At 33.7% G+C, this 27,018-nt stretch overlaps 1 protein-coding gene and 1 long non-coding RNA gene across 4 annotated transcripts; one reads left to right on the forward strand and one right to left on the reverse strand.

The window, feature by feature from the left end:
- Nucleotides 1-4,637: 4,637 nt before the first annotated feature.
- Nucleotides 4,638-7,482, reverse strand: LOC140879371 (uncharacterized). Of its 2 annotated transcripts, none has more exons than XR_012149402.1 (3): nucleotides 7,416-7,482; nucleotides 4,858-5,196; nucleotides 4,638-4,773 (listed from the first exon to the last, which is right to left on the reverse strand). It is a non-coding gene; the product is annotated as an uncharacterized lncRNA (long non-coding RNA). The 2 variants fall into 2 exon arrangements; XR_012149403.1 differs by lacking the exon at nucleotides 7,416-7,482 and adding an exon at nucleotides 5,937-6,070.
- Nucleotides 7,483-9,102: 1,620 nt separating this feature from the next.
- LOC140879874 (uncharacterized) lies at nucleotides 9,103-25,636 on the forward strand. 2 transcript variants are annotated; one of them, XM_073283822.1, is made up of 25 exons: nucleotides 9,103-9,295; nucleotides 10,262-10,858; nucleotides 10,940-11,064; nucleotides 11,147-11,241; nucleotides 11,536-11,766; nucleotides 12,068-12,158; nucleotides 13,005-13,056; nucleotides 15,271-15,336; nucleotides 15,639-15,793; nucleotides 17,079-17,149; nucleotides 17,255-17,449; nucleotides 17,558-17,596; nucleotides 18,122-18,229; nucleotides 18,684-18,773; nucleotides 18,921-18,996; nucleotides 20,287-20,383; nucleotides 20,463-20,532; nucleotides 20,620-20,796; nucleotides 20,879-21,001; nucleotides 22,073-22,156; nucleotides 23,730-23,914; nucleotides 24,010-24,148; nucleotides 24,237-24,296; nucleotides 24,843-24,914; nucleotides 25,158-25,636. In XM_073283822.1, the coding sequence occupies exons 2-25, from the start codon at nucleotides 10,275-10,277 to the stop codon at nucleotides 25,263-25,265; spliced, it is 3,093 nt and encodes a 1,030-aa protein (XP_073139923.1). In that variant the 5' UTR covers nucleotides 9,103-9,295; nucleotides 10,262-10,274; the 3' UTR covers nucleotides 25,266-25,636. The 2 variants fall into 2 exon arrangements, with proteins under 2 accessions (XP_073139923.1, XP_073139924.1); XM_073283823.1 differs by lacking the exon at nucleotides 15,271-15,336.
- The last annotated feature ends 1,382 nt before the right edge of the window (nucleotides 25,637-27,018 follow it).

Below are 27,018 nucleotides of genomic sequence, written 5' to 3' on the forward strand. Positions count from 1 at the left end.
GTCGGAAAGACTGAAACCTCTTCAGTAAGGTTTCCATAGGGGTAGCCGTGGCATCCATCTGATTCTCAACCGTATCGCCCTGCTCATTCTGAGGAGTTACTACAGGTGGAGTTTCAATCGTAACAAAAATTGGCAGAGTATTCAAGTTCAATCTTCTTCGAGTACCCATCTAAAAACAAGGGATTAGGACACAGATATCTCAATATCAAAATTCCAGTGTCCCACAACCTCTGATCTTCTAACACAATTCAAAAGATGGAAATCGGATCCAATGAATGATTATAGTTCATTTCTCAATCAATCCATGCTTTATAAATTAAATTACATAATCATGTAATTCAAATAATTCTCAATCAATAAAGCATGCTCGCATCGTATTTAATAAATCAATTAAATAACTCAAACACATGCGAGAAACCAATACAAGCAGACTCGATCTACCCCGCTCTCTTCTAAATTCAGTCCAAGATCTTAACGTTTTGATACCACTTAATGTGAGGTCTCGATTCTAATCATCTAATTAGAAATAAACCATACAAAGTAAATAAGAACTAAGATGGAACCCAAGTAAAATTTTTTTTTTTAAAGTGCCCGCTCGATCCGTAAGATCTTACCGATCGAGCGGTCAAAGAATTCTAAGGCCACTGCCCAGAAATCAGGACGCCCGCTCGATCGGTAAAATCTTACTGATCGAGCGGACACAAAAATATCCAACTCTCTATTTTGGTACAGGGGTGCTCGCTCGATCGGTAAGATTCAACCGATCGAGCGAGATGCTCTGTACCAGAAAATAATTCTGGTTTTCTTTCAACATTTCAAATCCCAACTCAATCAAAACACAAACCAACAATATGCATAAACTTATTCAACATGCATAATCCATACAAAGTAGTTCTAGAGTTATACATTCATCCAAACTAATAGAACATACTTCAATTCTAGGTTTACAATACCAAAATACATATTGAGTTTGAATTCAATTCAACTCCTAAAACCAAAGGCCTCACTTCTACTCTCTCATCCACCTATCCACGATGTCTCTGGCTTGATCCTGCCCCACCTGTTGCCAAGTACACATAAAAACAAAGACAACAGCCGGATAATCCGGTGAGAATAGTATTTTCAGTAAAAGAGACTAGCATACAATATCACATAATATATCAAAACATGATATATAATCAAATTCCACATATACCTCAAGTAATTCATTCAATTGCGGAATTAAAATGGTATGCATGACTTTAAAACTTTTGGATTATCAGACTCAGATAATCAAAAGGAATTCTTATTTCTTTCTTCGGTTTGGGATCCCGAGGTTAAAATATCCAACAATCACACCGAACTCCCCTTTCGAGGTGGATGAGGTATATTTTAATCCTCTAGACTCTAGGGCATTATAGTGAGTTAATCGACACTTGTAGTAAATCGCCTACCAAGGCCGCTCAACTATAATCTCCAGTTCGTCTAATTCAAAATAAATAATCAATCGGCTCGAAATGAATGCATATGAAATCTCATGCATTCAATCATCAATTCAATCATAAGTTCAAATAAGCATATAAACATGCAATATGTGATTTCTTCTAGGATACTCGAATCAATCCGAATTCCAGTTAATCGTCCTATATCATTCCAAAGTCGTCTTATACCTTCTTGTCATTCACAATCTTCAATCTGTAAAACAACAAATCTCAATTCAACATCCATTCAAGTTCATCAATCGATATAGAAAGACATTGATACTATACCGGCTCAACTCTTCCGAACTGATCGAAGCTGCAATCTCGCAACTCCAAGGACTTCGAATCAATCTAACAGAAGAAGTCACATGATCAATATCGATAGCAAAACCTCATCAAACTCGGTATAAACAAATCAATAGAAACGACATTCCGAAACTCAAACTGACGGCATAACAGCCATAAACTGATCAAACCGAAATTGCAGACGGCAGAATATCAATTCCAAATACTCAAACCAATCATCTAACATCATATCCAAGTCAAACCCAACACATCTCAAAAACTAAGTTTCGAAAATCATAAGAAAAATCATATCAAATCCGATCGTCGATAAATCTCCGAACCGTCTTAGATATACTATCACAGCAACCTCAAGAACATCCTCTCCGAATATCAATCAATTCTAAAGACATCCAAAAATTCAAACCTCGTAGAAATAAGAGAAACTTACTTCCAAACGGAGCACTCGATGCTGTGATCGCAGATATCTACTTCAGATCAAATTCCAACGGACAGATCGAGCTAGAATCGAAATCACAAAAGCTTGAAAGCTTTTCTCTCGCCTTCAATGGAGATAGGCGACTTGGAGGAGAAAGAGAAGCAATGAGAGACTTAGTCAACAAGTCTAAGGATATAACAAAGCTCAATTTTGCGTTTTAGTCCCTGAAATTTCCGAAAATTGCAAAAAGGTCTCTGCTAATAAAAACCGGCTCTCGAATTCTGAAATCACTTAATATCTCAAATAAGTTCAATTAAGATAAAAACGGGGCGTTACATGCAGAAACCATCTGTTGCGACTGCGTAGTTGGAGTGTGAGGAGCACATCGTAAAACTCGGCAGGTATGACCCGACGACATTATGGTCAAAAAGGTATTTAAATTTAATTCATCTTACGGAAGCATGTTGGACCCTAATTCGGAATATATCGGCTAAAAACCTTGCTTAATTGATAGTCTTGCATGACCGGAACTGGTTCGATAGGTATAACAAAGCCACGTACAAAAGATTAGTTTTAATTAATTTTTAATTCAAAAAGGGGGACCACAAGAGAGTGAAAATAAAGAAAGGGATGAGTAGAGAGTTAAGTTAAGGAAAAATTTGGCAGTGGGGAGTTTAAAATAATTTGCCATCTATTTTATTCCAAAATATCGTATTTACAATTTTAAGGGTTAAAAACTTACGTTTTATTGTTGCAACAAACATTGAAATAGTTAAATAAGTATAACCAATATATCCATGATATACTAATTTATTATCTTTGCACTACTCTAGAATATTCACTACAATTCAATAGATCGATATATACATTCAAAAGTGATTGTGCCGAATATCAAATACTCTAAATGATACTATATACAAAACTTTTTGTTTTTTTTTTGAAAATAATGTGAAATAATCGATATAATTTTTTAAATGTTTACATATGTGACTGACTAATAGTATGTGATGTTCTGTATAAAGTTCGTATTTACGTCATTGATGAAAAATATGCATATATCACACAATTATAATTAGGGATTATGTTTTTAAATAAAATTGAAAGGATTTATAATTTTTTTTAAAAAAATTTAAAAATTGAGGGGATAAAATTATGTTATGTGAACCATCTAGCTCCGTTTCCTATCACATCTACGAACTAAACGGACAGTGTAAAACTCATTGTACACACACATCACACATGTGTATAATCACTTTTTGAAAAATAATATTTTCTTAATTAAAACTTCATAGAAAATTTATACCACTGTTTTCTTGGAAAACAAGACTTGATAAAATAAGCAATTAGATTTAGGACACACAGTCCAGTTTGTTGAGCAGTCCAATTGTGTCAAATCCCTAAAAACCCATTGACAAAATCTTTATTGGGCCTTTGGGTTACATAGTGCTATTCGAGTTATGTTGGAAGCGAGAATGATAACGAGCTTATCTGGCCCATTGGGCCAGAAACCACCAAAAGGTAGTGTTAACATGGACTATATATTAACACTGTGTTTGGTTTCTTAAAAAATTGGATTTGGATTTGGATTTGGAATTGGAATTGAAAATCCATGAATTTAAAATTCCATTTGGTGTTTGGATATATAATTTAAAAATGGTATTTACAAATCCATTTCTTGTTTGGAGAAATATGAATTTGGATTTGGAATTTAAAATTATGCTAAATTTTTCATTACAAACTCTTTTCGAACCAAATCTTTTAAAGTTTAGAAATTAAATTTTATTCTATATTAATTGTGTCGAAAATTCAAAAAATAACATGAAATAATAAATCAGAGTTCACGTGAAATAAGAAATATAAATCAAACAATAAAATACGAAAATTTGAAGTTCAATAAATTGACTCTTTTAAAAAACCAAATGGAATTTAAAATAAAACATGAATAAATTTGTCAACGAATCCAATAAAATCCTAACTTTTATTTAGAAAAGTATGCAATATTTTATCCTAAGATGAGTTGTCCATTTTCCAATTCAACCAGCGACGACGAGCATGAAGTGGAATTCCCAAGAAAAGATCGGCTGCATTTGGATTGGATACAAGAAAATCACTTGCTGCAAAAACAAAATCTTCATCTACTCCTTCAAGTTTTGTTAGTTCAGTGTATATCTCTTCACACCGACGCTTGTTTTGTTCATTGACATCCATCGCCTTAGCCATTTGTGAGATCGTATTGTTCAATGTATCAAACCTCTCATTCATCTCATCAAACTTTGACAGTTTTTTCTTGCCAACTTTAGAAATATTAGTTGTGGATGATGAATGAGGAAGAGACATTTGATCAAAATTCTCTTCTTCAAAATCCTCCAAAGTTTCTAAATGTACCTGTTGCTGAGCTACCAACCGATCAATATCTTCTATTCTTGAAGATTCTCCACCGCTCGGCTCTTTTCCCTCTCTTACCCAACGACGTGTCTTCTCTTTACCAGTTTCTGCTCCTTTTCCATTAGCTCTATCTTTTTCAAATATTTCTCGCAGCACAATAAAATTAGGGATTGCAATATTTCTGACATGTTTAGCATCAGGATATACCTAATTACATTATGTTTATTTTTAATACAATAATAACTGAAAACATATAGAAACACTTGAACATGACAAAATAAAAATACATACCTTGATTAATTCATCCCAAACCTCCTCTGGTGCCTCAATTTTTTTTGTTATGTCATTCCAACCAAATCCACTACCTCGTTTGAATACTTCCAAAGCAATAGTCATCTTTCTTTTCAAAGTTTTTAATCTATTTTGCACATTGTCTTTATTTACTTTCATAGTAAATTTGGAATTAATAGCTTCGATAGCAACATTGTACGCAGCTTGAGAAAAATTTCTATCTGGTTTTTGTCCTTGATTCTTTTGTTCTAGTAAAAAATCAAGAAGAAATTCATCCATCTGTTGCGTCCAACTTTTATAGTGGACAGCTTCAACAGTTTGAACGCCAGTACTCATTTCCTAAGAATTAATACAAGTTACAAACTTCAAATCATATGAAATAAATTATATATTAAAATGGATAGATAATTATTTTGTAACGTAAAGCCAAAAAATAAATAAATAAAGAATCACAAAAAATAAAAATGAAATTTTACATACAAACAAAATAAACAACCTTAAATTTTTTAAATGAACAGTGCATGACGCCAAAAATATTTTAAGTAGGACCACATGAATAATCTTCCCACATTTCTTGTGCTATTCTATTTCTTATCATTATTCCTTGCCTATTACTTTCAGTTCTACCTCGAGAAGCTGCATTTTCTTCATTCACAATATCTTCATGTATTAATTCACTATCGACTTCAGCAATCAATCTTTCATCAGGATCTACTCCCATGAGAAAATTATGCAAAATACAACAGGCTAATATAATTTCAGAATGTGTCCCTACATTGTAGTTAGGTTCAGCACCACTAGCTAAAATTGAAAATCTCTTTTTTAACACACCGAATGATCTTTCGATGGCATTTCTCAAAGATGCATGTCTGTGATTAAATATTTCTTTTTGAGATTCGGGCCCACGATTACTATATTCTTTTAGATGATATCGGGTTCCTCTGAAAGGGGCGATAAAACCATCTCTTATCATAAATCCAGAATCGACAAGATAATATTTACCTACAAAAGTTAATTGAAAATTAATATATATTTGTTATTATTTTTTAAAATTTATTAGTATATGTATGATTAAATACCATTTGGAACTTTTAGCTTATCTTCTCTATCAAGTGCATCCTCAAGGATACGACCATCAGCTGCTGAACCTTCCCATCCGGGTAACACATATGTAAACCTCAAGTCGAAGGTACATGCAGCCAACACATTTTGTGTGGGAAAATCTTTTCTTCCTCTATATCTTGCAACATGTTCTTTAGATACTTTAACACGGAAATGTGTTCCATCAATTGCACCAATACAATCCTATCATATGTATCAAAATTATATTATTTTTAATCATATATGAATTTATTATTTTAATGGAACAATCGAAAAAAATATATCTATATAGAATTACCTTGAAATAAGGATAGAATCTAGGATTATGAAATATTTCAGGCGGGACATCATTCCCATTAGGTTGAATAATAAATTGATCTTGAAGAGATATGATTGCCTTCAAGACATTGTGAAAATGTCGATTGATGGTTTCTCCAGATCGTAAGAATATAAATCCCATTGAACGAGTACTTTCATTTTGCCCAACAATATACAAAAATTTTGCAAATTGTTCTTCTATGCTGCTGTAAATAGTATCTTCGAGGAAAGTTTTTTCTCGTAATAGTGAAACAAATTTCATAAATGCATTCGGTCTCATACGAAGTACTCCACGAATTCTTTCATCGGTTTCAATACGATACATTAACTCCTTCCTAACTATATCTCTTTTCAAATCTTTTTCTGATATGACTCTACTTATATAGCTCTTATTTTTATAAAATAACATATTCAAGTAAGAAACACAAGCCACTACTACTATAATTGCTCTCTGAGATCGTCGAGTTGATTCTTTGACTCTATCCATCTATAAAATAAAAAAATATTTAAATATTAACATGGTTGTGTAAATACAACCTCGATTTAGTTATCTACAAAAATAAATTGATTTCATATGTCATAAACACATACGTGTTATCAACTAATTCAATCAATAATTTTTTTTACAAGTATTAAGAATTGAATTTTTAAATATATAGACAAAAACGCTTCGAATATATATATATATATATATATATATATATATATATATATATATATATATATATATATATATATAGACATGAAATTCAAGATTTTTTACAAATAACACATAAACATTACCTAAACATTATGTGGAACAAAAAAACATGTCCATTAACAGTGTACTGAAATAAAACACAAAATTTATGCATTTTTTGTTTGGGAATAAGCTAATTTTTTACTTGCACTTTTTCCGAACTTATCATTTGATAATCCTTTGACAAGGTTGATTTTTGAGGATTCAAAAGGATTCTGGCTAATGGAAACTTCCGAAAAATGGGTTAAAGCATTGATTGGGCTCAACAAAAAAACCTTAATACATTTTGCAATATATTTGTCAATATAATTTAGCATATACAGTGACATACACTCAAATAGCAATAAATTTAGTAACAATGACAACATTAAAGTTTAAACCCAGGTACAAAGGAACATACCATTAATTAAATCGTTTTTTTCACCACAACTCAACCTACACGGTGCGATGCAAGCTATTATGAGTGCCTACAAAAAAACATCAAAAAATTATTCAGGGATGATTTCAAAAAAAAAACATTATTTACGAAAAAATAAAGTATTTCATGAAGATAGTTGCAGAAGAAGTCTATAATAATTATCAAAGTTAACATGTGGAATCTGAATATGCCTCCACAACCACATAAACCAATCATATCAACTCCATTAAATGAGTTAGCAGATTACGAGCAAAATAAAAATTGCAAAAGCTTTGAAAATTCATTTCTCTTGGAATGCGCGAGCAGAATAATGAAAAAAGAATACTGACTTGAGTTTGTTTACAACGAGTCTTGGAGCTTGAACCATGGAAATAAAATATGCGTAAGCTTTAGATCGGCTTTTATCGACTTTCTGGGAAAACAAAAATAAAAGAGTAAAAGATAACAGATAAAAAAAAAAATTGCCGATAAGTTTGATTTTTCCAAATCCCAATCCCATGAAATCTTGTCAACATTCATAGGATTTGGTTACGTTAACAAGAATCCCATCAAATCCCGGGAATTCCCAACCAAATCAGAATTCCGTTTTTTAAGTTGCCTATCCAAACACTAAAAAGGGAATTTTGAAATCCAAATCCAGTAAAATCCAGTCAAATCCGGGTTGCCAAACAGTCTGTAAAAATAACTACATTGGAATAATAAGTTTTTTTTCCCTTTTTTAAATCAAGATAGTATCGATATGATCTCTATGTATTTTCCAATTTTTTTTTTTCAGCATTATAATATATAGGGGTGTTCATTCGGTCCGAACCGAACCGAACCGAACCGAACCGAAATTCACCGAAAATCCGAACCGAAAACCGAACCGAATTTAATGGTTTGGTTCGGTTAAAACCGAAATTTTTTCGGTTCGATTTTCGGTTTAACCGAATTTATATATTTTTAAATTATTTTATTTATTTTATATTTATTTATTAATAAAAACAAATAAAAATATTAATTACAATATTAAAAAATAATTAAAAATTCAAAAAAATCAAAAAAAATCGGTTTTTGGTTCGGTTCGGTGAACCGACCGAAAAAAACCGAACCGAAAATCGAAAATTCGAAAATCCGAAAACCGAACCGAATTTTCGGTTTCGGCTCGGTTCGGGCGGTTAACCAAACCATGAACACCCCTAATAATATCTCTAATTTAATAATACAAGATGAACACATATGATGAAAATTTTCACGATACCCATCTCAATGCGGATATTTATACTAAAAATAGTGATCATTAAAAAAAAAATATAGACAATGTATATTGATAAATGTTCATTTATTTATGAACGCACTCTTTAAACAAATACCTTTATCAATATCTCAGCTTCCCATGTTGAATTGGACACATTGTTAATTCTCATTCTTGTTGGATTTCTATACTAAAAAAAATTTAAACACACCTGTTAGTTAAAGAACTTTATTCAATTTTAAACCTACTCTCTAATTTTTAATTGGCTTTAAATTACATTACATTATTTTTTTTGAAACCTACATTACATTATATTATTACATGAAAAAAATGGAAGAATAACAAATTATTGAAAATTAATTATTTTGTGAATTGTAAATTACCCTAACCACAGTTAAAAGGGTGTCGCTCAACCCTTCCATGGAAAAAAAAAAAAAAAAAATTAAAACAGGAAAAAAAAAGAAGAAAAAAAGAAGAAGCACGCATTCACCTTCTCCTCACGCTTCCCCCATCAGCGGGCACCCGCCCTTCTCCTCTTTTCTTCTTCTCATTCACTCGCTTCGTGTTGTATACCGTTAGGGGCTTTTCCTTTTTTTTGACACCAATATTCATATAACTAAGTGAAAAGGTCAGTTTCTTTCTTGGAATTATTTAAATCTACCAATCTTCTATGAATGGGATTTTGATGCAGAACATTTCTTTTAAAGAATGAATGCTTTGTTAATGATGTGGTGAGGGTGCTTTTTATGGTTTGTTGAGAAAACGGGTGTTCTTATTTATCCAATTTAATTTAAATTGTTTTTTTTTCCGTTGATGTAAGTTATGACATTTTTTAGCTGACATTTGATCGAATTACCCAAGTTTGTGCTTATTTAGCTTGAAAGGTTGTAGCTTTATAGGCTAATTCTTATTTATCAAATCTATTGCTATTTAGTTATTTTTCTTATTTAAGTCATGAGACTTCTTAGCTGACATTTAATCGAATTACGCGCATTTGTGCTTGTTCAGCTTGAAAGATTGTAGCTTTATTGAGTTATTTTTCTATTCTTTGCACGGTCATAGCTGGATGGGATAAAAAATCTGTTTCTTGAACTTCTGGCTCGTAAGTTTGTATGTAGAAGTACATGGTTTTCAAAATATGATGATTCGATGTTTGTACTCATGTAATGGCGTTCTTTAACACAAATTTTACACAATTATGCAAATTCGGATGCTGTATATAACAAGCCGCATTTCCTTCTGTTATGCATTTGCAGCGGTAAGAATGCCACATTTTCCTTGTTCTTTATTTATTTGTTCTGATGAACACTACTGGCTGGTCCAAACACGGGGTTTGATTTCCTCGCATTAATAGATGCTTACGGGCACTACCATATAATTCAAAATCTTTATTGGGGAATCATTCTCTTCCATTTTTTAGTTTGCTTGTATTTTTTCAGCAGTAATTCGTTACACGTTGAAGCAGCTTGAAATATAAATCTGTGCGACTGTGCCTATCACTTTAATTACGTGCCATAATTTTTTGCAAAATTATCAATATGTTGTGTTGTTAACTAACTGAATTTTCCTGGTACAATGGGTTTGCTCATTTCAGTTAACAAGTTCCAATGTATGCAATGAGAATAGCGAACAGAAATAAAAAATGGAATCACATAGTTCTACGCGGCAAATACTTTGTTAATACTAATTGCCGGAATTATTCTGGTGGGCAATGTTTGAGCTCTGCACCACGAGCTAAGAATCACGCGTCTCGAGATAGTTTGACACAGAGATATCTGTCAAATTCTTGGTGGTCATCAGGACTTGTTCATGAGAGAAGGCGCACAAGTGTTCATGGGAGGTTTTATGTTAGTTGGAGAAATTGTTTAATAAGATTTTATAGTTCTGAAGGCAATGGAAGGAATGCAAGTGAGGATAAGTGCGTACAGGCCAAGGATGTGGTTGATTGTGATGATAAAAAAGTTCTCAAGGAAGACAAGTCCGAAAATGTAAGGCATTGCGATGCACATGCACGACTTGGGGTGGAAGATCAAAAGGAGTGGCTGAAAAATGAAAAACTTGCTATGGAGAATAAAAAGAAGGAATCCCCTTTTCTACCCCGGCGAGAAAGATTTAGAAATGAATTTTTGCGAAGGATTGTGCCATGGGAAAAAATCTCTCTTTCATGGGATACTTTTCCTTATTATATTCAGTACGTGCTATCCCATATTTTTGCCATCTTCCCTTGCTACAGTTAATTGCTTGTTGGGACTCAAAGACATTACTCTTGCAGTGAACACTCTAAAAACCTTCTGGTGGAATGTGCTGCGTCCCATTTGAAGAACAAGAAGTTTACCACTGCTTACGGTGGCCGTTTGAGTTCTTCGAGTGGGAGAATATTGCTTCAGAGCATTCCAGGTAGATCCAGCTTCAAATTTTTTCAAAAAGTTGTTGACCTAGGAGGTTACATTTTTGTTGAGAAAAAGTTCTTTTTCTGAAGGTACGGAGCTTTACCGGGAAAGATTGGTCAGAGCACTTGCAAGGGACTTACAAGTTCCACTATTAGTGCTTGATAGCAGCATTTTGGCTCCATATGTAAGCTTGGAAGTTGTTTGCCCCCTATTTGATGAGCTTGCCCCCCTGTGCAAGAGTGTACAAGTTTTTATTTCACTCATTATAAATGCCACATCTTCAAAATTTAGTTGTAAAATGAGGATTTACCTGCCCTAATTGTTACTGTGTACATTATATTCGAAGATGTATACTCCCCCTTTATTTCATGCTCGGTGATACTGACTTTCTGATATTTTATCTTCATGTTTCAATTGTTTGATTAGTTGGAGAAACAGTCCAGATTACGATAATACTCTTTTGTGGGTGATTATTCAGGATTCTACTGAAGATTGTTCATCTGAAAATGAGTCAGATGAGGACAACACAGACTCAGTTGAAGAATGCACATCAGATTCTGAAATCGAGGATGAAAATGAGGCCAGTAACGAGGAAGATTATACCACTGGTGATGGAAGAACGGATGGTAGTGACGATGAAGTTGATGTACAAGCTACTGCTGAAGCTTTGAAAAAGCTTGCGCATTACAACCTTGAAGAGTTTGAGAAGGTAACATTTATTTAAAATCTCCAACAATATCAGTGTTGAATCTGAGGAGAATGAAAAGCGAGAAGCACATTTTTCTGTGGCATGAGTGTCAGCTATACATAAACTGTGATAGTACAGCTCCAAGTTATGTTTGACTAAGAATCTCTTAGTCTTAATACACCTGAAGGTGTTGGCCATAATGCTATCTGAGATAGTCATTCTCATATTAATATTTTCTTTTGAGGGTCTGGAGGTATTTCTAAGAGCTTGGAATTGCATTCTTTTCAGTAAATATACTCGCAATTTATATTTGTTATGGCAGAGTGTTTCTGGAGAAGTAGAAAGCTCCTCAGCATCTTCAAAATCGGAGGCTGATGAGCCTTCTGATCAGGCTAACCTGCCATTAAAGAAAGGTAATGTTACCTACTGTTAACTAATTTTACGAGGTGCATGATTAACTTCTAGTTCTGATAAGGCTCCATAGTCTTGTATTGCATTCTGTATTAAATATCAGCAGCCAGCTACATATGCTATGTATGGTAAGGGATTGCTGGAGGGTGGATAGGAGGATGCGAGAGCTACACCCTTCCCCCTTTATTTGGTAGGATGATACGATGGAGATGGAGAGGGAGGGAAAGAGTAAAGATATTGCAGCCACTTTGCAAATTCAACTTTTTATCCCTCCTAACATCTAGGAATTGTAGTGAATGACCTTAAAAGGCAAATTTGTCTCTCTCCTATGTTCTTGTTATGTAGGAACACAGAGAAGTAGCTGTTGTCTTTGTCCCTTCCACAAAACCTAGCAAATCAAATGTGATGAAATTTGAGAATTGAACCCACTATATTTAATACAATATGAATGGGTATTTAAACACTTTACAATACAAAGACTCCTAAAAAGAAAAAAAAAATACTAAAAGATTAAATTTCCTAACTAATTCCCTAATCTATGGTAATCATTGTTATATCTTCTATTTAGAATTACAATCAATTTATATCTCTATATTATCTCATCCAGATCTTCAACACCTAGCAAATCAAAGCTTTTCACTTATTTTGGTAAATCGATGGTCTGATAACATTCGTTTCTAGAAACACAACTCAGGGATCATGTTCCAAAAACATAACACTGACACGCCTCTTTAGTTAGATGCAGGTTTTAAAAATACATGCTGTTCACGTTTATCTATAATTGAGTATTGTATTTCATCTTTTGCAAGTATTTTCAGTTTATATCTCACCTATATATTTTTTTCCAGGGGATCGGGTGAAGTACATTGGACCTTCCATCAGCATCGAAGCAAATAAAAGGTTACTGCTTTCATGTGGCATTTGTTGTCAAGTTTGTCATTGTGTTTTTGTTTTTTGACACTTTAACCATTGGTAAAATAATAGGCAGAACAATGCTGTTAGTGTCGCAGAACGTTAAATGCTTTCACTCCAATTATCCGCTCGCAGTCCTTTAGCATTTTCTACATTGTGCCGGAGATTCTGGATTGCTTGTGAATTTTCTCTGCCTAGTGAACTATTCAACTTAAATTTGTTCCCAGTGTAACCATCTTGAGAAATTAATGCTCGTTACCGCGCCAAGTGTTTGTTATAGATACCTTTACATACTTTGTAGCTGGGGTACTTCATTTAATTTCCTCTGCAGTATTGGGCTTCATATTTTACTAATGTTGAGTTATTGCTGTATTTGTGTGCATTTCTTAATTGCCAATTTGGTGTGGTGGTCTTTTATGTAGTTTGCCCATGTTTGCAACTTCCTATTTGTTCTCCTGGGAATTTGATTCTCTATTTCGCATCTTGTTTCTTGTGGTAGTTTCCCAAATTGTTGTTGTAAAGATATGTTGGATTAGTCAGCTCACACTTATTTGCTCAGTACAAAGGTGGTACTGCCAATGTGAATTCAAATATGAAACTTCTTTATTTTTTCTTTCCATGAAATGTTGCTATCACTCATGAATTATCTACCCCTCTCTTTTTCCAGCATTTCTTCTTTCTTTTTTACTGGTTGACTACCTGGTTGAACTATGGTTGCCACCTCTTTGAAAATATATGATGATGGGGTTAAAAAACAGGTTGCTATTTCCTTATTTTGTAGTAATCACAGGCAAATAACAATTACCACAGACAGTTGGATATTTTACATCGGAGGAATCTGTGGTCAGGACGAGGGAAATTCCCTTCGTTTTTTTTAAAAATTTTACTAAAGAAACTGGAGAAAATAATTCCTGTGGTTTTTGAAGATGAAGTTTATTCAATATTTCTAATTCGTCTAATCAACAAATTCTTCAAATTTGCAAGACTTGTTAAATGTTTTACATATTACTTATTGCTGATGTAAAGAAGGCTTTAGCACCCGGTATTAAAAAGGATTTGGAGGGATTTGTCACCTTCAGACAATATAGCTTGACACATTTTTAAAAATGATTCTGTGCATTTCCAGTTTTAAAATGTCTTTTGCCCTTCTCTTTTCATACTTAATTTCTGAAGGGATACTAAATTTTGATTTCCAAATCTCAATATTTTTCAAGTATCTCATTGCTTGTTTTAATTAAAATATAAACCATCAGTATAAACAATGGTGGACTAGAACTTATCATCAGCATTCCCTTTATTTTCATCGTTCCTTTTCCTTCGGAAGTTACATATATCCACATCTGTACTTGTATATGGGATATATCAAATTGGGAATTTTGATGCACTTTTCATTCTTCTCACCATCACCCTCTGTGGGTGTGGGTCATGGGAACCTCAGATGATATAGCTTGGCACATTTTTTAAAATGATTTTTCTGCATTTTCCTGTTGTAAAATTTTTTTTGCTCCTTTTCCTTCATACTTAATTTCTAAAGGAAGAATAAAATGTGTAAATGCCGGTGGGTTAAAATTTATGGTCTGCACTACCTTTAATTTATCTTTACTTTTCCTTCTTAAGTTACTTATATTAATATTTGTACTTGCATATATGTGGGATAACCTAAAATTAGGAATCTTGATGCACCTTTCATTCTTCTCACCATCAGTCTCTGTGGGTGTGGGTCATGGAAACCTTCAGACAACATAGCTCGTCACATTTTTAAGAATGATTTGTTCTTTTTCCTGTTGTAAATTTTTTTTGTCTTCTTTTCCTTTCATAATTCATAATAATTTCTCGAGGGAGAAGAAATTTATCCCCAAATCTCCTTAATAGTTTTTAAAGTATCTCATCACTTGCACTTGTATAAATGCTATATCATCCATTCGTATAATTGACGGTGGGCTAGAATTTATGGTCAGCACTCCCTTTATTTTTTTTTGTCATTCCTTTTTCTTCTTAAGGTACATATACCACATTTATACTTGTACATGGTATATGTAACATTGGGAATCTTGATACACTTTTCATTCTTCTCGTCACCCTCTGTGGGTATGGGTCGTGGGGAACGTTTCTCATCTGCCTTGAAAAGACCATCACAAGAGTAAATTGGTCCTAACTTTGAACTTTCTGCACCTGATATTTGACATATCCAATTCGGCACAGGATTGTATTGGGGAAGATACCAACACCTGATGGTCCAACAAATGCTTATACTGTTATCCGTCGCAGGTGGGTTGGTAAGTTGTTTAGGTGCATGGAAAAAACCCTCTTGCTGTGTTTATTTTGTCTCTTGAAGTCATCTTGGTGCTAGGTGCACTCTAAAAGGCTTCTTAGTTGAAACTCCAGAACAGCAATTTGATAAAATTGAGTCTTCCTGACACTCTACAGCTCCATTCTGCTGGCTTACTTGTATTGAATCGTGTTTTATTTTCCCATGTGTTCAATTGGCTGATATTCAATGGATTTTCTACATCATTGTAACTTTGTTGAGACTATTAACCAGTTACTGAGTATCCGCCATATCTTTGCAGGACTTTGTGTAATGGTCAAAAAGGGGAGGTGTATGAGGTCAACGACGACAACATAGCTGTTGTTTTTGATAATTTTGGCCAGTCAACAAAGGAGGTGCAACAGGATGAGAAAGGATCAGAGCCCGCTGCTCAACCGTCTGTTTGTTGGATGCATGGTATATGCTCATCACTTAGAAATGGGAAATATTACAAAACTTTGGATTTAATTCCTTTATGGACTAAATTGATTTTTGTGTATTGCTAATGGTATTTCAAACTTGTGTAGTTGTGCTCTGTTTTTTTTTTTTTATAGTGTCAGTATTCCTATAGGTTCTTTGAATTTATGATTCTACTGCCCTGTGCTCATTTGTAATTTGGAAGGGGGACATTCTGCTTTCTTCTTCTTTGTATCTCCTATTCTTAAATTTGAATTCAACCATGATTTTTATTTGTGCTCTTACAAAGGCTATTCGTGTTCCTTCGGTGATTATACTTAGATGTCAGACATTGTGCCAGTTTATATGCAATCTTTTTCATAGAGAAAAATCTGTGTCTTCTAAGTGGTACCGTCAATTACTATGAAACAATTTTTCCAATTTTTTATATTTGAATAATGTGAAGATTGATATTTGCGTGGAGTGTTTCTCAAGGTTGAATAGTAATTACTGATTACTTGCGAGTGTTTATATACGATATTTATATTGATTGCCTGGAGTGTTTTTAAAAACTTTTTTGTAAATGTATACGGCGGGGAAAGATCGGTGTCTTGTGACTAGAAATGTCAATTACTATGAAGCGATTTTCCAATTTCTGATATTTGTATAATGTGAAGATTGAAAGTGGAAAGGGGAGGCCGCACAAGATTGTCATTACGGCTTGTAGTAGCAAAAAGATGAATTGGCGTTTGAAGAGCAGAGTTGGAGCATTTTTTAATTAATTTTTTTTTATTTCTTTGGCAATAATCATGAACTTTGGCATCAACATTGTGAAGTTTGATTTCAAAGTAATAGCTGAGATTCAAAGTTTGATTTACTGAAACTCTGGGCTATTGACTTGCTATCTTTGTTAGTCTGCAATAGTAACAAATGATTCATTGTTAGTTTAGCTTAAAAAATTTCGCTCTCATTATCTGGTTGTGTTTTTGTTGGCGACTTCCAGAGATTTTTTGGGGGACTTAAACCTAGAGCCGTGTTCATGGGCTGCGCTGTTATGGTATCTATTAATGATGCTTGTTGGGAGGGAGAAAGGAAAGAAATTACTTTGTATTTTTTCCAATATTAAATCACACTTGAGAATCCTAATAAGTCTTTTAATCTTTGTTTATCCTATCATTGCATTTGGTTATTTGAGCTGTTTGCTTCATCTTTGAAGTGTGCAAAATCTTGTATCTGATGCCTTAAAACATCTCAAAACTTTTAAGTCCTGTTCATTACCTGCCTATTCTGTTGTTTTATATTGTAGTTAAGGATGTGGAGCGTGATCTTGATGCTCAAGTTCATGACTGCTATGTTGGAATGGAAGCGCTATGTGAGGTATCGGTTTCGGAAGACGATAACATGACTTCATTAAAATTTCATAAATGAGTGTGTTCTAACATACTGATCTTCCCCCCCTCCCCCCCACATACATAACTGCAGGTCTTGGAGTCTCAACAACCACTCATAATCTATTTTCCCGATTCTTCTCTGTGGTTATCCAGGGCAGTTCCAAAATCAAATCGGAAGGAGTTCGTCCGCAAGGTGCAAGAGATGTTTGACCAATTATCAGGACCTGTGGTTTTAATTTGTGGGCAAAACAAAGTGGAAACTGGATCAAAAGAGAAGGAGAAATTTGTAAGTTTGAGCTATCCATAAAAGTTGTTCATGTCCCTCTTTTCTGATTCCACAAGTGGCTACCACTTCTGAATCTATGGATGAACTTTTTCCTTTTGTTTTCAACAGACCATGATACTTCCCAATCTGGGCAGGCTTGCTAAGTTGGTAAGTTTTATGTTATTGTTCTTTGAAAGTTATTCTTTATCTGGCTTGTATGTTATGTACATGATTTATTTACTTTTCCCTCGTTCTAGTAGCTCCCCGTATCACTCGACTTCTTCAATGGCTTTCAAATGAAAGTTGAACGCATGATAATGGTTTATAATTTATGCTTTAGAAATGCGAACTAAAAATATTCAGGATACGAAGATGATAGCCCTTTGTGGAAAAAGTTCTGTAAATTAATATAGCTATTGGAAACATTGTCTTGTAATTATAATATGGCAGTAAAAATTTTGCAAATAACATATACGTTGTGGCTATCATGTAATGAACTGAATCCTTGATAATGGAGCCAAAATTCGGAATCAAAACGAGTGCGTCTCTGGAAGATGAAAACAAATATATAACTCACCGCTTTTATTATATTTTAAGTTTGTGTTTGGTAATCTTCAGCTTGGGACATCCTATCATGCCATGCATAAGCATAGGAAAGATTATCCTTACTTATATCTGGAGTTTCTTTTTCAGCCTCTTCCTCTGAAGCGACTTACGGAAGGATTAAAGCCCGCTAAGCAATCTGAAGATAATGAAATCTATACTCTTTTCACTAATGTGATGTGTATATCTCCCCCAATGGTATTTTTTCTTTTATCACCTATATTCACGATATTAAAAAATTCTTGTTCAAGGTTGATTCTTTATTTCAATGTTCGAGATCATTATTTATCCCTTTTTGCACCAAACATGTTTCCATCTCCTTGGATAATGAATAATCCCTGCAGCAAATGTTTTACTGTTGAGTTCTTGCTGCAAAACTTATGTTGACCATGTTCCAGTTGTTTAGGGAAATATTTTTAATATCTGTTACTTCTTCGTAACCTGTGTTAAAAACTGGACAAAAACGCTACCTGTCTTTCTTTACAATCTGGAATACTTTGATATCCCGAATCATTGGAGTATTCTAATAAATAGACACGAGAGGTTAAATAACTTGAAAAACTGCAGTAGCTTTCATTACATAAACATGTTATTTATACGCCCATGACTTGGTGGAATAATGCGATTCAGCAAGATTACTTGACCATTGCAGGAGGAAGATCTTCTACAGATATTCACTAAACAGATTGAAGAAGACAGAAGAATAGTGATATCTCGAAGTAATTTAAATGAAATGCATATGGTATGACTATGTCCATGTTTGTTTTATATAATTTTATTTCTTGCGGCAAATTTCTGTTGCAATCATGTAGCCAGCTCTTGTGTTATTTAGTTCGGAGGAATAAATTTTGATTGCGTATCAAGTGAAAATTATTATTATTTCTTTCAGGTTCTAGAGGAACATGGATTATTATGCATGGATCTGTTGTATGTGAACACTGATGGTGTGATATTGACTAAGCGGAGTAAGAATGTACTCATTTCTATAATCTTATGAGCCACACTTATTAAACACTTCTATGCATAGAACGTCAAGAAGTCAACCATTCTTTGGAGCTGATCTTCCTTCACATTCAAAGTTATATATTAAAAACTTATTGCATCAATAGTATTGCCAAGGCACATATTTCTTTCATAGGGCAGTTTCTATATCTCACACCTTCTAGTGCAAGATTTGCATTATTTAATTGGAGTGGCTGGAGTCTGATGATTGATAGCATTTTTGGACACACTCTTAATTTCCAATTGAGATAAATTTTCTCCAGACAATTGAACTTTGTTAAAACATGAAGGATTTTATATTCTTTCTATCTGAATTCTGAACAGAAAACTAGCTGTTGCCTGTTTTAGTATTTCTAATTTATTTTGATCTGTGGCACTTAGATCCAAAAATTATATAAAAGTTGAGTAGATATATTTTGTCCTTGTATTTATTCCTAGCAAGTAGCAAGTCACCAGAATTGATAAATAAAGATGCATTTTAAACCCTGAGAGAAGAAAACCTAACAAGATACTTGCATCTTCTTACCTCTTTTAGGCTTACTTTTTGTGTCTGTTAGTTGAGAACTCAGTATCATGCACTTCTGCTCTTTATACTGAACTACTTATAAGAAGCTAGGGGGATGGTAAACTTAATGGCATAGCTATATGTAATTGCTACATATCAAGCTTAGTTGCATGCTGTCATAATAGCATACACTCTTACTAATAAAGAAGTTTGGATTTAGTGTTTCCATTAAGATTTGGAGTTTCGAAGAATTTTTTTGCAGGTTTATAGAATTACGATTCTGCTCTCTGCTTGAGAGAATTTTTACTGAGTCTTCCAAGTTACCAACTTAACCCAAAAAGAGAGATTTGACTTGCTTACTGTTACATTCTAATTATCATGTTTCAAATGCTGATACAAATATCACGAACAACAAATGGCATTAAACTCTCAGAAATGTACTTCAGAATATGCCAATATTTAGTTTCGAACTTCAGCAACCCGCCTACATGAAATTAAAGATATTTAAAACTCCATGTTTTAAAAATCAAGCATAAAACCCCCTGCGAATGAGGCAAACATGCGGCATGCCCGATTTTTAAAAACTGGGTTCGCAAAGACTTCTAATTTTATGTAATGAGTTTCATGTTTTCTAATTATGCCCTAATATATTTCTAATTATAGTGGATAGTGATAACTTCCCAAAACTTCAGTTGTATAATTCTTGTGCTTGAAATGTGTATAATTTTATTTTGTTGATGGGCTACAGAAGCTGAGAAAGTTGTTGGCTGGGCTAAAAATCACTACCTTTCCTCATGCCTTCATCCTTCTGTTAAGGGGGATCGGTTGCATGTGCCTCGTGAGAGGTAATTATCTTTATATGTGTTCATCTCTGAATCATCTTTTATCTTCTTAAAGGTGACGGCTGTCGGTTGTCATCTGTAGCTTTGAACTTGCAATTTTGAGGTTAAAGGAGCAGGAGACAACATCCAAGAAGCCTTCTCAAAATTTGAAGGTTCTCTCTCTCTCTTGTGTTATCCCGAATATGTATACACTCTGTTCACGTCCTTTTCCATTGACTGACAAGAAAAACTGCTTGTAGAATCTTGCTAAAGATGAGTACGAGACCAACTTTGTTTCAGCTGTAGTTCCCCCAGGAGAGATCGGTGTCAAATTTGATGATGTTGGTGCCCTTGAAGATGTGAAAAAGGCATTGAATGAACTAGTAATCCTTCCAATGCAGAGGCCTGAACTTTTTTCCCATGGAAATTTGCTGCGGGTAACTCAACTTGAGATGTATAGTATGCAAATTTTCAATTTTATAGTCTTTCAGCCTATAAGCAGGTCATACCTTTTGTCAGCCATGCAAAGGAATATTACTTTTTGGGCCTCCTGGAACGGGAAAAACTCTGATTGCAAAAGCGCTTGCAACAGAAGCTGGAGCTAACTTCATCAGCATTACCGGTTCAACACTAACATCTAAGGTGAAAGAGTCAGCAGTGTTGGGTATTTGTAATTCTATCTACATCACTTTCTGACCTATGAGTGGACCTAGTTTTCAATGATGGTCACTCATAGGTCACTTAGCGTATAATATTACCTGTGGGTTTAATATATATACTATTAATTAAACTTGAGCCATGTATACTAACCGACTTGGTCCGTCAACTTGACACCTATCTAAATTTAAATTTACATTTATACGCATCCTACATTAACTAAATTAATATAAACATCAACAAAAAAGATTTTTTTTTAAAAAACTAACACTCCTGAAGAAGAGGAAAAATTTTCTTCTCTCATTATATAGCTGGATAACCATTATATGAGTACGAAAAACGGCTTTTCCAAAAACCAAAATTACATAGAACGCGTGTGCCGATCACTAGTTTCAACGTGAATTTTGGGGACTCTTCTTGGGGTCAACAATAATTAGCTTGCTTACTTGAATGAATGGAAGCAAGCATGGTGAGAGGGAAAAGATACGGTGCCTCATACTTTATGCTGTTTACTCGAACCAATAGTCAAGCTTTTCCCAATTGATGACTATATTATTCTAATTTATTTTGATGCTCTAGAATAAATTTAACTATTTTGGCAAACTTTATATCAGAGAACTTTAGGGGAAGTCTTCTTGTCTACTGCTGAAATTTAAAGAAGATAAAATACAGACCATAGTGCAAGTAGGCAGGAAAATCATGAGATTATACTTAGCTGGGTAAGTATATACTGGGTAAGCTATATACCTTAAGTATAACCTCATAAATTGGGTATTCAGTAACATGACCTATTGTATTCAGTAACATGACCTATTGGGTATGTCTTTATGATACGTCCACCCTTATGCACATAGTTTCATGGATTCAGTATGTCTGGACAGCCAGAAAAAGAGGATGAACTAAGTTAATTGCAAGTCAGAATTTACTTCAGCTTGTGAAAATAAGTTGTAACAGCAGAAATTGGATTACCATCAGATACAATTTTGTTTGGTTCTTTGAAATAATCTTTTGTTTAATCAACTGACATTGCAAATTGGTTGCATTCTTTTTATGTAGTGGTTTGGGGACGCTGAAAAACTTACGAGGGCTCTCTTCTCCTTTGCCAGCAAGCTTGCACCTGTAATAATTTTTGTTGATGAGGTGAGACATGTGTTGGTGTCTTAGTTTGTGTCCCACATCGGTTGGCTAAATAACCTGGGAGCCCTTTATATAAACATGGGAGCCCTTTATATAGACAAGGGCAAAAACCTCCCCTTTTGAGCTACCTTTTGAAGTGAGTTAGGTCCAAGTCTCATTTCTAACATGGTATCAGAGCCCGGGTTCCACCGCTATGTGTTGGACGGCCCATAGTTGGCCTCACCCGTCCCATAGTTGGCCACCCGTTAATATCTCCACGCTTCAGTCATTTCATTCCTGGACGTGAGAGGGGTGTGTTGGTGTCTTAGTTTATGTCCCACATCGGTTGACTAAATAACCTGGGAGCCCTTTATATAGACAAGGGCAAACCTCCCCTCTTGAGCTAGCTTTTGAGGTGAGTTAGGTCCAAGTCTCATTTCTAACAACCTGCTATGTTATTCCTGCTGACTGATGGCCTATGTGTGGAATGGGGCAATAGATTTAATCCCTCTTTGCCCAGTCTCAATTGAAAATTTAGAAATAAATGTGTAGTGTATATGTTGTTAAGGCTATTACATTGGTGATAACATCATTTTAAAATGATTTTGACAAATTATCAGGTAACAGGTATGATATTTTTCGTTCATATCACACATTTTATTCTATTTTTAAAAATAAAAGAAGTGGAAACAAAATAATTGTACTTTTATGTAGGGCTTCATACATGAATGAGGTGAAGATTCAATTCCCAAGGATATGTCACCTTCCTTGGAGACGGTGACTAATGCTTGATAAGAAGGATATCTATCAGTGAATTTTTTGTATCCATATGAGATTAACTTTGCCAAATTTTGGAAGTTTTGATGTTATAAAAGAAAATTTGTGTGAATTGTCTATATTTTGATCACAATTTCATCTAAAAACTCAAGTTTTTGTGAATAAGAGAAGTTTAGTAATTGAGACACTCTTAACATTCCCTGTCACATGCAAGTCCTGTTCTTTCTATAGGCATGTGCTCTTTCTTTTAAAACTCCGCGGGCAGAACTCCATTTTATATAGTATCAGCAAATTATTGCTTCGGTCAAAGCCATAAGAATTTAGGGATGTCTCTGAGATGTTTGGATGGAATGAATTAAATTTAAATAATCTCGAATACAAGTCATTCGACATATTAAGTGAAAGCTGCCTAATTGTTCCACATGTTAGGATACTTAGAAAGGCCGTGTTTGATATAACGATGTTGAGATGGTTTATGATATTTTTTCATCAGCTATTTTCAGCTGTTCCAGGATTAACATAGAAGCTTTATAGAAACTTGATAATTTTTAACATTGTAGAACCTCTAGAGTTTCGTCTCTGTTCACAAGGAGACTTGTTATGAGGAGGATTACCATGCAACTAAGCAACATCCATGCAATTCTAAAATGCTACTTCTTGACCTTCAGCTTGTATTTTCACCTGTATTAACTGGCTTTGTGTTGGTGTTAAGGTCCCATGTTATCTTCTTGGGATGCTGTTAAATCTTATTTATTAGCTGGCAATCACATTTTAACTTTTAGATATTAAAATTAGAATGTACTCCTGCCTGTGCACGCAGGTTGACAGCTTGCTTGGTGCTCGTGGTGGTTCTTTCGAGCACGAGGCCACTAGAAGAATGCGAAATGAGTTTATGGCAGCTTGGGACGGACTGAGGTCAAAAGACAGCCAGAGAATCCTCATCCTTGGTGCCACAAATAGGCCATTTGACCTTGATGATGCAGTCATTCGTAGATTGCCAAGAAGGTAACTCTTACTTGCGTTCAAGTTGATACTGAGAACAAACAAATAGGTTATGCTTATAGATCAGCTTCTAATAGAATATGTTTTGCTTCTTTTAGAATTTACGTGGATCTACCAGATGTTGAAAATCGATTGAAAATACTCAAAATAATTCTAGCTCGAGAAAATTTGGAATCTGAATTTTCTTTCGATCAACTCGCAAATGCTACTGAAGGTTATTCAGGGAGTGATCTAAAGGTAATCTGTTGAGTTACGGGATGGGCTGAATTGAACTGTCGCTACTCTTTCCTATTTAGGTATGGGGCTGAATTTTTTTTCTTTGCAGAACCTTTGCATTGCTGCAGCATACAGACCTGTGCAAGAATTACTAGAAGAAGAAACCAAGGTAAACTCTACCAGAGTCATTATTCTCAGTGATGAAATTTGCCGATCCCACACGATTATCTTCATTGTTCTATGTTTGTCCTCTATGAATTCAAAAATGTAAAAAGATTGGCTAAACTGAAATATCTCGAAGTAAAATCGTCAATTAGAATCTGAAAAACAGGAGACTTGATTTAGAATAGACTCCAAGACAAGAAATCACTCACTAACAAAATTGCCGCTATAGTTCGACAAAATTTGTTACCCTCCAACGTGTGCTGTTGATGGTGAACCCTTTGCAGTTGTTTCATTGCAAACCTTATTGACACCAGGTTTCAAAACTTGATTCTGTTGTTGATCCAACAATGAAACTGCCTTTTCCTTTGATCTCGTTTCCCCATGTCCCAGAACGAGTGTTTTGGTGATATGTGCAAATGACGAACTATTTTGAACTTGGAAATTCCGAGAACCCTTTTCCATTACATTTTCTGTCATCATAGTGATTGTAGTTCTATTTTTATCAATCTTTCTTCATTCATGGCTGATTGTTACCCGGGTTCTGTTACAGGGTCCCAGATCAGATCAAATTGCCACGTTACGACCACTAAATTTGGACGATTTTGTTCATTCCAAAGCGAAGGTAAATTGCTCGAAATTCTCAAACAAGCCACAATCTCTCTATTTGACATGATGCAACGAGCCTCAAAGGCTTTTTACCTTTGAATGTTTTCCTGTAGCATAAGCTCAAAAATCTTGCATAATATTTGCACACCCTTTGTGTCATTGTCAATACAAATTTGAATTTACCCACAATGTAGTTAGCTATCAGTGTTCTCTTTTCACTACCTTTTGTCACATTGATCTGTATGTTAAACCTTTTCAGGTGGGACCATCGGTTGCATACGATGCAGCGAGCATGAATGAGCTACGAAAATGGAACGACCGGTATGGTGAAGGAGGAAGCCGGAGAAAATCTCCCTTCGGTTTCTGATTGAAATAGGTTGACAGATTCATTTTTTTTCCAGTAGAAAGTTATTTTAAAAAAAAGCTTCAGAAAGTTGTACCAATGAGGTAAAATCTCCACCCTGTTTTCAATTATTGAGTACATGAACAATCGCTGATTCATCTTTACTTAGATAGATATGAATGACACCGAGTTTTTTGTTTTGTTTTTTTTAATTATTATTAATTATATCATATTGATATATGAGACACGAGATGAAATGTGGAGAGATTGAATTTCATGTACATTACATCATATGATCATAGGCATTATTAGATTGTTAGAAAGAACATAGAATTCATGAATCTCCATCTCAATGTTCTTTGTTGCCACTTAAATTTAATAATATTAATTTTATTTCTGGAAAGTTATGTATTTTATCTGCTTTCTTTTTTTTTTTCTTTTTCTTTTTTTGGGATGGCTTTCGATTCAATTATAGTATTCTACTCGAGTGTTATTTTATATCATGTTTTACGTGCATGGATGCATGGCATGTTTTTGATACAATTTTAATACCTATGACTCCCATTTATACTTTTACCATGTTGTCCACATTGAGACATTAATTCAATATAAAAACTCATGGAGATGGTCGGATCTATTATTCGACTCATAAATTTTTTTTTTTGATAAATGTATTATTTTTTAATTGTAAATATGGGTCGAATGGATCTGTCTTATAAATATAGATTAGTGAGACCTACTCTTTAGAAAATCTATTGTTTGATTCAAGTCTTATATAATATTAGAACTATAAATTATCATGTTGTACGTATCGATTTAACATTCATATATTACTAATCGTTTGTATACGCGTTGCGTGTGATTAAAATATGAATATTATTTATTGTATACGTATATTATATGTTTGTTACAAATCAATATAAATTTGAAAATAAAATGAGTTGCGTGTGATTAAAATATGAATATTATTGTATATATGTATTATATCTTTGTTTTAAATCAATTTAAATTTGAAAATAAAATAAAATCACAAAATAAAGATTATAATGGACAAACGAAGTTTAAAATAGAGATAGAGATTTTGTTTTGTTTTTTGTTTTTTTAAGGGTATTTTAGATATTTCATTTTTGGTTTCATCAAATTAATTTTAATTCGGTTATTATGTGGTGTTGATCTTCTATCTTAACGTTCGCATTTCATCCCACTAAAATTTTTTACTGTTATTATCATACAAAACGATATTTGATATTATATATACATTCAGGGAGAAGTATATCTTTATGCAAATGAATTCAATATTTTGGTTTTTCTAAGTATTGTTTTTAAGAAAAAGGTTATAAATAATGCAAAGATATATGATATAGCAGGTTTCTGTGATTTGAATCGTTTCAAATTTCCAATGTGATAAAAAGTTTAAAATATTCGAAGGAATGAAATTGACTAAAATATTGTTTGGAACTTTGTAAGCAAAATCTATTGGCGACGTAATTTTGAATTAGTAAACTATTATTATTTTTTTATTCCATTTGAATTTTAAATCCGCATCTCACCATATAATCCAAGAAAAAAAAAAGTGATGAGAAAACATTCGATATGCATAATTAAAAATACATATTTTTTATTCTAATGGAAGTTGGAATATTGGTTGAAATTAAATTCATGTCACTGCATATGGTATTTGTTTTGCATATTTTGGGTCATTGAATATTCAATATAAAATCGATTTGTAATTTGCGAAAAATTTAACGAAGATTTGCCACCTCATTTTTAGACAAAA

Source organism: Henckelia pumila, chromosome 2 (genome assembly GCF_033568475.1).
Source record: "Henckelia pumila isolate YLH828 chromosome 2, ASM3356847v2, whole genome shotgun sequence".
In the NCBI taxonomy this organism is placed as follows: Eukaryota; Viridiplantae; Streptophyta; class Magnoliopsida; order Lamiales; family Gesneriaceae; genus Henckelia; species Henckelia pumila.

Excerpts from the sequence above, each read along its gene's own strand:
- LOC140879874 (XM_073283822.1), top strand. The coding sequence starts at position 10,275 with ATGTATGCAATGAGAATAGCGAACAGAAATAAAAAATGGAATCACATA. Across the intron at positions 17,450-17,557 it reads CAAAAGAGAAGGAGAAATTT|ACCATGATACTTCCCAATCT; the intron begins GTAAGTTTGAGC and ends TGTTTTCAACAG. Across the intron at positions 24,149-24,236 it reads ATTCAGGGAGTGATCTAAAG|AACCTTTGCATTGCTGCAGC; the intron begins GTAATCTGTTGA and ends TTTTCTTTGCAG.